The sequence below is a fragment of the Narcine bancroftii genome, chromosome 4 (genome assembly GCF_036971445.1).
Source record: "Narcine bancroftii isolate sNarBan1 chromosome 4, sNarBan1.hap1, whole genome shotgun sequence".
In the NCBI taxonomy this organism is placed as follows: domain Eukaryota; kingdom Metazoa; phylum Chordata; class Chondrichthyes; order Torpediniformes; family Narcinidae; genus Narcine; species Narcine bancroftii.
The window spans coordinates 318,218,744-318,230,872 of NC_091472.1; the positions used below are offsets into that span (position 1 = coordinate 318,218,744).

Here is a 12,129-nt window from a genome sequence, read left to right on the forward strand (position 1 = left end):
AGCCCCCATCGCTAGGTTAGAGAGCATCCAATCAGCTCCTACCCTCCCTCCTGAAGCCACCTGATCCCCCCAGCCCTGAAGGCGACCCTTTGACCCTATGGCCCATGCCCACTGCTCTGTCAACACAAGACGCCACACTGCAGGCACTTCTTCACAAACTCCTGCTTCCACGTCCGCCATTCTCAGCTTTCCCTTGCTCATTTCCTATCATCCCTGACTCTACCTCCAAATCCTGCTTCCCCCTTCACACTCTCCCTTTGAGGCCCTCCAGTGAGGTTCTGTCCCTTGGCCGGGGCCACAGTCAGCAGGGTAAACCCCTGCCCCTCATCCCCAGCAGCCCGCAAGCTCAAGCCAGAGCCCACATCTTTCCCACCAGTGCTCTGTGGTCCCCCCACCTCTGCCTCACTTCCCTCCCTCCATCCATCCTCTTGCACCATCTCTCTCGCTGTCCACCTCCTGCCGTTACCACGCATGGTTGCCCCATTGGTGCACTGCACGAGAGCTGGAGGTCTGGGCCAGGATTTCGAATCCCACCACAGCAGCTGTGGAATTTAAATTAATTTGGAATTTAACAATTACCCAGAAACCGCATCTGGGCTCAAACCCGTTCTGGTTGAGGAAAGCAACCTGGAGCCCCCTCTGACCCCCAGTTCAAGAGCAAATGGAGAGAGGCAATAAATGTCAAACTGGCCAATCAAGAACTGAATCCACATCAATGACTCCGATGAAAATGTCCATGACATGATGAGAATTTGTGGATGACACTAACGTGTCCGTTATTGTAGAGAGAAGACGGTGGCTGATGTTCGCAGCAGGATCTCGATCGGTTGTGCAGGTGGGGAGAGGAATGGTCGATATAATACAGAGAAATGTGAGGAGTTGCTTTTTGGCAGGTGTAATGTGGGAAGGACATTCACTGGGAATGGTCAGGATCCGGGGAATGTAGGGGTCCGGGGGAATGTAGGGGTCCGGGGAATGTAGGGGTCCGGGGGAATGTAGGGGTCCGGGGGAATGTAGGGGTCCGGGGGAATGTAGGGGTCCGGGGAATGTAGGGGTCCGGGGGAATGTAGGGGTCCGGGGGAATGTAGGGGTCCGGGGGAATGTAGGGGTCCGGGGGAATGTAGGGGTCCGGGGGAATGTAGGGGTCCGGGGGAATGTAGGGGTCCGGGGGAATGTAGGGGTCCGGGGGAATGTAGGGGTCCGGGGGAATGTAGGGGTCCGGGGGAATGTAGGGGTCCGGGGGAATGTAGGGGTCCGGGGGAATGTAGGGGTCCGGGGAATGTAGGGGTCCGGGGGAGTGTTGGAGAGCATAGGGGTCCGGGGGAATGTTGGAGAGCAGAGGGATCCGGGGGAGTGTTGGAGAGCAGAGGGGTCCGGGGGAATGTTAGAGAGCAGAGGAGTCTGGGGGAGTGTTGTGGAGCAGAGGGGTCCGGGGGAGTGTTGTGGAGCAGAGGGGTCCAGGAGAGTGTTGTAGAGCAGAGGGGTCCGGGGGAGTGTTGGAGAGCAGAGGGGTCCAGGGGAGTGTTGGAGAGCAGAGGGGTCCAGGGGAGTGTTGGAGAGCAGAGGGGTCCAGGGGAGTGTTGTAGAGCAGAGGGATCTGGGAATACAGGAACATGGTACATTGAAAATGGTGTCACAGGCAGAGAGCGAGATCAAAAAGCCTTCTGGCACCTCGGCCTTCATCATTCAGAGAACTGAGTACAGATATTGGGAGGTCACGTTCTAGTTTGACAGGATGTTGGGAGATCCCACTTTGAGCACTGTGTTCAGTTCTGGTCACCGGGCTGTGGGAATGGTTGTCGAAGTGGAGAAGGTGCAGATTTACGAAGACGTTGCCAGGACCCGGGGTGGCTGAGCTACAGGGAGAGGTGGAGCCGGTCGTGGCTTTATTCTTTGTAGGGCAGGGGGATGAGAGGAGATCGCACAGGGGGGGACAAAATCATTGGAGCCATAGATCAGGTGAACACCCGCACCCCAACCCTCCCTGCCCAGCATCCACCCTGTCCTTCACCCTGTTCCCCAGCACCGGGCTCCCCTCTCAGCCCCCACGCTGCCCTCCATCCCATCCACCCACCCCAGCACAGGACATCTGCCCTCCCCAGCCCCATCCCATCCTCTACAGCACCCACCCTCCCTTCCCCTGTAGTGAAGCAGTCACTCTGTGCCCTATCACCCTTGGGTGCCAGATGGTGAGTGAGGCTACTCATGAGGTGGGTGAGGCTACTCATGAGGTGGGTGCATCTCCTACCTGCTCCATCTCCTCGAAGGTTAGAGGGTAGGTGCTGTTGGTGGCTCCGCCGGGAGAAAGGACTTGAAGCAGGTCCACAAGAGCTCCCACCTAGGACTCAGAGCAGCAGTGATGTCGGGGGCAGCTGGGGGGGGGAACGGGGGCAGCGCGGGGGAACGGGGGCAGCGCGGGTGGAACGGGGGCAGCGCTGGGGGAACGGGGGCAGCGCTGGGGGAACGGGGGCAGCGCGGGGGGGACGGGGGCAGCGCGGGGGGGACGGGGGCAGCGCGGGGGGGACGGGGGCAGCGCGGGGGGGACGGGGCAGCGCGGGGGGGACGGGGGCAGCGCGGGGGGGACGGGGGCAGCGCGGGGGGGACGGGGGCAGCGCGGGGGGGACGGGGGCAGCGCGGGGGGGACGGGGGCAGCGCTGGGGGGGACGGGGGCAGCGCGGGGGGGACGGGGGCAGCGCGGGGGGGACGGGGCAGCGCGGGGGGGGACGGGGGCAGCGCGGGGGGGGACGGGGGCAGCGCGGGGGGGACGGGGGCAGCGCGGGGGGGACGGGGGCAGCGCGGGGGGGACGGGGGCAGCGCGGGGGGGACGGGGGCAGCGCGGGGGGGGACGGGGGCAGCGCGGGGGGGACGGGGGGCAGCGCGGGGGGGACGGGGGCAGCGCGGGGGGGACGGGGGCAGCGCGGGGGGGGACGGGGGCAGCGCGGGGGGGACGGGGGCAGCGCGGGGGGGACGGGGGCAGCGCGGGGGGGGACGGGGGCAGCGCGGGGGGGGGACGGGGCAGCGCGGGGGGGACGGGGGCAGCGCGGGGGGGGACGGGGGCAGCGCGGGGTGGACGGGGCAGCGCGGGGGGGACGGGGGCAGCGCGGGGGGGACGGGGGCAGCGCGGGGGGGACGGGGGCAGCGCGGGGGGGGACGGGGGCAGCGCGGGGGGGGACGGGGGCAGCGCGGGGGGGACGGGGGCAGCGGGGGGGGAACGGGGGGCAGCGCTGGGGGAACGGGGGCAGCGCTGGGGGAACGGGGGCAGCGCAGGGGGAACGGGGGCAGCGCAGGGGGAACGGGGGCAGTGCGGGAGGGACAGGGCAGCGAGCGGGGATAGCGGATTGGCGTGGGTGGTGGGTCTGTGTGGGTCAGGGGTCAAACCAGGGTCATGAATCAGTCCTCACCTTGGTCATAGACACTCGGCCGTAGGCAACCTTCAGGGTGGGCGGAGGGACTGGACCCACGGGGACTTCCCGGAACTGAGTCAATAAATGGGAGAGACATCATTACAGTTCACTCCCCCCCCCCCACCATTACATCCCCCCCCATCACTAACCCCCCCCCTCACCTTGCTGATCACCGTGCGCACGGCGTGGTATTTTTCCCGGGGGTCTCCAGCCTCAGACAGGGGGGCATCGTAGTCATAACTGGTGGTGACAGGACGGTACTTGTTGTTGTAGTCCGCACCTGCAGGGTCAACCATCCTCCATGAGGACCCACATCTCTCACCTGAGTCATCCCCTCCCCACTCTAACACCACTCAGTCCCCTCCTCTTCCATCTCCTTTCGAACACCCCATCATAACTCCCCTTCCCTCCTCTCCAACACCTCTCCTCTCCCCTTATCCCATCCCATTTCCTCCCGTTAATAGACCCCATCCCCTCCCCTCTCCCGCCCCTTAACACCCCTTTGATCTATTCCCTGTCCATTTCCTTGCACCCATCCCTCACTGCCTCTCATCCATCCCCTCCCCCTTCCCATCCATCTCCCCCTCTCCCCCAACCATTCCTATCCTTCCCTCCTACCTCCCCTCCCACATATTACTGCCCCATCTCGATTTCCACCCTGAGACCAACTGCCCCACAAGTCAGGTCTGGGCTCGGCGCCGACTACTCACCGTTCCAGTAGCCGAAGTTGGTGCCACCTTCGAACATGTACCTGGAGAGAGCAGGGAGCAAGACCCAAAGCCCATGATCAGTTCCCGGCAACGGCACCCACGCCAACGATGGCAACTGTACCGACTCCCGACACTAACCTAGCACCCATGCCCACTCCCGGCACTGACCTAGCACCCAAGCCCACCTGGCATGGATCCCCAGCACCCACGCCCACTCCCAGCACGGACCCAGCACCGACACACGGCATGGATCCCTAGCACCCACGCCCACTCCCGGCATTGACCCAGCACCCACACCCACTCCCGGCATGGATCCCAGCACCCACAGCCCAGTCCCAGAACTGACCCAGCACCCACGGCCACTCCTGGCACTGACCCAGCACCTACAGACACTCCCAGCACTGATCCAGCACCCACAGACACTCCCAGCACTGATCCAGCACCCACGCCCAGTCCTGGCACTGACCCAGCACCCACGGCCACTCTCCCGGCACCCACGGCCACTCCCAGCACTGACCCAGCACCCACAGCCATTCCCAGCACTGACCCAGCACCCACGACTACTCCCAGTATTGACTCAGCACCACACCCAGCCCTGGCATGGATCCCCAGCTCCCACGACTGTTCCCGGCGCCGACACCCAGAATGTACATGACAGCAGCCCACCCTCTCTTCAACAGGAGAGAAGGTAGAAAGGAGAAGGAGCCTTTGAGGAGGGGGTTAGAAGAGGAGGGAGGGTCTAAGGAGGGGGGATCGGAGGGGGGGCTCGGAGGTGGGGGGCTCGGAGGTGGGGGCTCGGTGGGGGGCTCGGAGGTGGGGGGCTCGGAGGTGGGGGACTCGGAGGAGGGGGGCTCGGAGGAGGGGGGCTCGGAGGAGGGGGGCTCGGAGGAGGGGGGCTCGGAGGAGGGGGGCTCGGAGGAGGGGGGCTCGGAGGAGGGGGGCTCGGAGGAGGGGGGCTCGGAGGAGGGCGGCTCGGAGGAGGGCGGCTCGGAGGAGGGCGGCTCGGAGGAGGGCGGCTCGGAGGAGGGCGGCTCGGAGGAGGGCGGCTCGGAGGAGGGCGGCTCGGAGGAGGGCGGCTCGGAGGAGGGGGGGTCGGAGGAGGGGGGCTCGGGGAGGGGTCGGAGGAGGGATCGGGGGATCAGTGGGGTGAATCGGAGGGGGTCAGAAGAGGGGCATAGCAGGGTGATCGCCTCACATATTGACGTTGGCCCCCAGTTGCAGCACCTCTTGCAGCGTGCCGGTGACGTTGGGGATGGGGACCAGCGAATGCTCCACACCCCAGTAATCCAGCCAGCCCACGTACAGCTCCGAGTTCACCTGGGACCACACATGGGCAAGAAGGCTTGGCATAGAGCTAACACCCTCATCTAGGGTGGACCTGACCAAATTTCCAAAAGGAGGACATGATGACGGCTACCATAAATACTGTGCATTTCAAAAAATTATGTAAGATTTAAACAGTATTGCAAAAACAATAAATGTTAACACACTGTATTTATGGTAACCATGACCATGTTCTACTTTTGGAATGGCCACCCTACCCCGATCTACACCCCTCACCCACACCACCCCCTTGCCTGCCCCCACCCCCTCTTCCACACCCCTTCGCTCCCCTTGCCACCACCTCACCCTTCCCCCAACCCCTCCCGACCACCTCATTGCTCCCAACACCCTTCCCCACCTCACTCTTTACCCCTCCCTCAACCCCTCTTGCCCACCCCCTCACCCCTACTGAAAACTCCCTTCTCCCCATCTTCTACCCTTCCCTAGTCCTCCTCACTCCCTCACACTGACCCAATATTCCCATCCCTCACGCCCCTCCTCCAATCCCCTCACTCCTACCTACTCCCCCAAACCACACCCCCCACACCCTAACCTCTCCCCCACACACTCCAGCCTTCTCACAAACCCTAACCCCTTCCGCCAGGCCCATCATGCCTGCATTAAACCCTCACCCTGTCCCATTACCCCTCATCCGTACACCACAGAACATTACAGCACAGAAACAGGCCCTTTCAGCCCTTTTAGTCTCTGGTGATCCATTTTTCTGCCTAGTCCCACTGACCTGGACCCAGTCCATAGGCCTCCATATCCCTCCTATCCATGTACTTGTCCAAATTCTTCTTAAAATCGAGCCCACATTCACCACTTCAGCTGGCAGATGTTCTACCCCCCTCCTCCACTCTCTGTGTGAAGAAGTTTCCCCTCATGTTCCCTCTAAACTTTTCCCCTTTCACTCTTAACCCATGTTCTCTGGTTTGTAACTCACACACCCTCAGTGGAAAAAGCCGACCTACATTTACTCTGTCTGTCCCCCTCATAATTTTAAATACCTCAATCATATCTCCCCTCATTCTTCTACACTCCAGGGAATAAAGTCCTAACCTGTTTAACCTTTCCTGTAACTCAGTTCCTGAAGTCTGGGCAACATCCTAGTCAATCTTCTCTGCCCTCTTTCAATTTTATTGATATCTTTCCTGTAGTTCGGTGACCAAAACTGCACACAATTCTCCAAATTTGGCCTCACCAATGTCTTATACAACTTCACCCTCACATCCCAACTCCTGTACTCAATACTTTGATTTCTGAAGGCCAAGATGCCAAAATCTCTCTCCAACCCTGTCCACCTGTGACACCACTTTCAGGGAATTATGTATCTGTATTCCCAGATCCCTGTTCTACCACACTCCTCAGTGCCTGACCATTTGCTGCATTTGTCCTACCTTGGTTTGTCCTTCCAAAATGCAACACCTCATACTTGTCTCCATCTGCCATTTTTCAGCCCATTTTTCCAGATGGTCCAAATCCCTCTTTAAGTTTTGAAAAACTTTGCTGTCCACTACACCTCCAATCTTCGTGTCATCTGCAAACTTGTTGATCCAATTTACCACATTGTCATCTATATTAATGATCTGGATGATAAACAACAATGGTCCCAGCACCAATCCCTGAAGCACCACTAGTCACAAGCCTCCAGTCTGAGATGCATCATCCACCACCACTCTCTGGCTTCTCCCGTCCAGCCATCGTCAAATCCAGTTCACTACTTCACCATGAATAACCAGCATCTGAACCTTCCTGGCCAACCTCCCATGTTGGACTTTGTCAAAGGCCTTACTAAGGACCACGTAGACAACATCCACAGCCTTTCCTTCATCATTCCTGGTAACCTCCTCAAATAACATTGGTTAAACATGACCTACCACAATCAAAGTTATGTTGACTGTCCCTAATCAGTTTCTGGCTATCTTAGTAATTGCTGCTCTCCATTGCAGGCAAAATCTTCGCTAGGATTCTACTAAATAGAATAATACCTAGTGTTGCCGAGAATATTCTCCCAGAATCACAGTGCGGCTTTCGCGCAAACAGAGGAACTACTGACATGGTCTTTGCCCTCAGACAGCTCCAAGAAAAGTGCAGAGAACAAAACAAAGGACTCTACATCACCTTTGTTGACCTCACCAAAGCCTTCGACACCGTGAGCAGGAAAGGGCTTTGGCAAATACTAGAGCGCATCAATGTTCCCCAAAGTTCCTCAACATGATTATCCAACTGCACGAAAACCAACAAGGTCGGGTCAGATACATCAATGAGCTCTCTGAACCCTTCTCCATCAACAATGGCGTGAAGCAAGGCTGTGTTCTCGCACCAACCCTCTTTTCAATCTTCTTCAGCATGATGCTGAACCAAGCCATGAAAGACCTCAACAATGAAGACGCTGTTTACATCCAGTACCGCACGGATGGCAGTCTCTTCAATCTGAGGCGCCTGCAAGCTCACACCAAGACACAAGAGAAACTTGTCCGTGAACTACTCTTTGCAGATGATGCTGCTTTAGTTGCCCATTCAGAGCCAGCTCTTCAGCGCTTGACGTCCTGCTTTGCGGAAACTGCCAAAATGTTTGGCCTGGAAGTCAGCCTGAAGAAAACTGAGGTCCTCCATCAGCCAGCTCCCCACCATGACTACCAGCCCCCCCACATCTCCATCGGGCACACAAAACTCAAAACGGTCAACCAGTTTACCTATCTCGGCTGCACCATTTCATCAGATGCAAGGATCGACAATGAGATAGACAACAGACTCGCCAAGGCAAATAGCGCCTTTGGAAGACTACACAAAAGAGTCTGGAAAAACAACCAACTGAAAAACCTCACAAAGATAAGCGTATACAGAGCCATTGTCATACCCACACTCCTGTTCGGCTCCGAATCATGGGTCCTCTACCGGCATCACCTACGCCTCCTAGAACGCTTCCACCAGCGTTGTCTCCGCTCCATCCTCAACATCCATTGGAGTGCTTTCATCCCTAACGTCGAAGTACTCGAGATGGCAGAGGTCGACAGCATCGAGTCCACGCTGCTGAAGATCCAGCTGCGCTGGGTGGGTCACGTCTCCAGAATGGAGGACCATCGCCTTCCCAAGATCGTGTTATATGGCGAGCTCTCCACTGGCCACCGTGACAGAGGTGCACCAAAGAAAAGGTACAAGGACTGCCTAAAGAAATCTCTTGGTGTCTGCCACATTGACCAGGGCCAGTGGGCTGATATCACCTCAAACTGTGCATCTTGGCGCCTCACAGTTTGGCGGGCAGCAACCTCCTTTGAAGAAGACCGCAGAGCCCACCTCACTGACAAAAGGCAAAGGAGGAAAAACCCAACACCCAACCCCAACCCACCAATTTTCCCCTGCAACCGCTGCAACCGTGTCTGCCTGTCCCGCATCGAACTTGTCAGCCACAAACGAGCCTGCAGCTGACGTGGACTTTTATCCCCTCCATAAATCTTCGTCCGCGAAGCCAAGCCAAAGAAAAGAATATCCAATATCTTAGAAAACTTTCCAATAATTTACCTACCACTGACGTCAGGCTCTCCGACCTATAATTTCCAAGGTTACTTTTGGAGTCTTTTTGAAACAACATGAGCTCTCCTCCAATCCTCCGGCACCTCACCCACGGCTAAGGATATTTTAAATATTTCTGAGGGAATCTCTTGTCAGGTCCTGGGCATTTACCACCTTTATTTGCTTTAATGCAGCAAGCACTTCCTCCTGTGACAGAAATTTTTTGTTGGTAAGACTGTGTGGTGGACAGGGGCACACAATCCTTTGAGATGGCAGATGACAGTCAAAGCGTCTGGTAAACAGGGCAATAAGACCAGAAGGGATTGTTTGTTTAAATATCTAGGACAATGGGGTGTGGTCAAGGAGGAGATCTGGGTAAACAGAAGGCTCTCTGCTTGTTTAACCCATGTTGTTAGAAAGGAAACTCAGAAACATATGTGAAAACGAGCTGGTTTTTGCTTCAATGACCTGTGTGTGGTTTCAGCAGACAATTTGGAACCATATCAACTCATACTTTTGGATGAGACTTCAAACAGACCTAGAAGTGACTATCTAAGCAAGTCATGTGATGAAGGACATTTGAAAAGCAGCATTTTAATATTGCACCAAGAAACATTTCTTGAGGTCAGAAATGCTGTAGCCTCTAGTGAGAGAGGATCTGTTGTAATTTTGTTCTGTTACCATGGGAGGTTCACAAATCAGTGGTAAGGAAGAGCCACGTCAGCCGTCTCTTTGAAAAAAGGACAGTTTCCCCATGTCCATTCATGGGCGCTGCATGTAACCCTTGCCGGGGTTTGTGAAATAATCGTGGAAAAAAACACAAGTTCTGAAACCTCCATGCAAGAGAGGAAATCATTCATATGAAGAAACAATTCTCTGAATGAACCCTCAAACCTGCTCCATAATTATTTTTGAGCAACAATTTAAAGAATCTGTTTCAACACAAAACTGACTGAAATTTAAAAATGAATTCTTATAACAATCGTACCTAAACTGTAATGGTTTTGGGACTTGCCCACCCCCCCCACCACCCCCCCCCCACCCACACACACACACACACATTTGCACATAGTGCAGTTAAGTTCAGACTTAAGTAAGAAGTGTTACATTATTAATCATTTTTTTTCTGAAGATACCATTGTCTCGGTCAATTTCTATTGCTGCGGGTCTAGGTCGTAACATTCCTCTTTAATTCCATGACCTCTCTGCTTGTTTTCCTACTTCCCATGACTCGGAGTGAACACTGAAGAAAAAAAACCTTTCAAGATCTCCCCCATCTCTTCTGGCTCCATACAAGGACGACCACTCTGATCTTCAAAGGGGCCAAATTTGTCCCTTACTGTCCTTTTGCTTTTAATATACCTATAGAATTTTATACCTTAGGATTTTCCTTCACATTCTCTGCCAAAGCAACCCCATGTCTTCTTTTATCCTTTCTGATTTGTTTTTGAGGTGTTTCTTGCATTTTTATACTCCTCAAGAACCTCATTAGTTCCATGTTGCCTCTACCTGTTCTACACCTCTCCCTTCTTCTGAACTAGATCCCCAATATCCCCTGAAAATCTCTACCTGCGAACCTCGCCTTTAATCCTGACAGGAACATACAAACTCTGCCCTCTCAAAATTTCACCTTCGAGATCGTCCACTTACCTTGCACATCCCTGCCCGAAAAAAAACTTATCCTTATCCATGCATTCTAGATCCTTTCTCATTCTCTCAAACTTGGCCTTTCTCCAATTTAGAATCTCAACCCGAGGCCCAGACCCATCCTTCTCCATAATTAACCTGAAACTAATGGCATTACGATCACTGGACCCAAAATGTTCCCCTACACGTACTTCTGTCATCGGTCCTGTCTCATTCCCTAATATGAGATCCAGTATTACATCCTCTTTCATTGGTGCCTCTATATATGGAATTAGAAAACTTTCCTGAACACATATGACAAACTCCAACCCATCCAACCCTTTTACAGGATGGGAGTCCCAGTCAATGTGGAAAGTTTAAAATCTATTATCACAGCCTTATGTTCCTGCAGCTGTCTGCAATCTCTCTACAGATTTACTCCTCCAATTCTCATTGACTATTGGACAATCTATAATACAGCCCCATGAGTGTAATCATTCCTTTCCCATTCCTCAGCGCCACCCATTTAGCCTCAGTAGATGAGCCTTTTCATCTTCCTCACCTCTCCCCTCTCCCCCTCCCCCCCCCCCTCATTCTATTGTGTCTGAAGCAACAGAATCCCGGAACATTGAGCTGCCTGTCCTGTCCTTCCTGGAACCGCGTTTCACTAATGGCCACAATGTCATAATTCCACGTGCCAATCCACGCTCTAAGCTCGCCTGCCTTTCTTACAATACTCCTTGCATTGAAATAGATGCCCCTGAGAACTTTTCCACCACGTTAACCCATTGACTCTAACGGTGAATGTAATTTTCACATCATCTTTTTCCTCCTCCAATCCTCTGTCTGCTCTGACACACCGGTTCCTCTCCCCCTGTAAATCTAGTCTAAATCCAACAGAGCAGTTCTAACAAACCTTCCTGCAAGTACATTAGTCCCCCTCCAGTTCAAATGCAAACTGTCCCGTCGGATCAGGTCTCACCTTCCCTGGAAGAGCCCAATGATCCAGAAACCTGAAGCCCTCCCTCCTGCACCAGGTCTTCAGCCACGTGTTAAGCTGTATTATCTTCCTATTTCTAACCTCACCAGCACGTGTCACGGGCAGCAATCCTGAGATTACTACCCTGGAGTTCCTGTCCTTCAACCTAGAGCTCAACTCCTTGAACTCTCCCTGCAGGACCTCCTCACCCTTCCTTCCCACAACATTGGTCCCTACATGGACCATGATATCTGACTGCTTAACCTCCCTCCTGAGAATGATGTGAACTCGATCTGAGGTATCTCAGACCCTGGCAATGGATCACCCAGAATACTCAATCTCTTGAATCCCCTATCACTACAGCTCACCTCTTCTCTTCCCTTCCCTTCTTGGCCACAGGACCAGACTCCATGCCAGAGACCTGATCTCCGTGGCTTGTCCCTGGTAGCCCCTCCCCCCCCTAACAGTATCCAAAATGTTATACTTGTTATTGAGGGGAATGGCCACAGGGGTGCCCTGCATTGCCTGCCTGTTCCCTTTCTCTCTCCTGACTGTCACCCATCTACCCTCT

At 55.2% G+C, this 12,129-nt stretch overlaps 1 protein-coding gene across 3 annotated transcripts in view; it reads right to left on the bottom strand.

Moving 5' to 3' along the window:
* The window catches only part of glb1l (galactosidase, beta 1-like), a 59,345-nt gene that overhangs the window by 18,447 nt on the left and 28,769 nt on the right, over positions 1 to 12,129 (bottom strand). For all 3 annotated transcript variants that reach the window (XM_069936083.1, XM_069936082.1, XM_069936081.1), the window contains exons 8-12: positions 5,310 to 5,431; positions 4,115 to 4,155; positions 3,566 to 3,684; positions 3,402 to 3,476; positions 2,249 to 2,338 (exon numbers count right to left, since the gene is read on the bottom strand). In XM_069936083.1, coding sequence (XP_069792184.1) covers positions 2,249 to 2,338; positions 3,402 to 3,476; positions 3,566 to 3,684; positions 4,115 to 4,155; positions 5,310 to 5,431 — 447 coding nt within the window. The remainder of the gene's footprint in view (positions 1 to 2,248; positions 2,339 to 3,401; positions 3,477 to 3,565; positions 3,685 to 4,114; positions 4,156 to 5,309; positions 5,432 to 12,129) is intronic.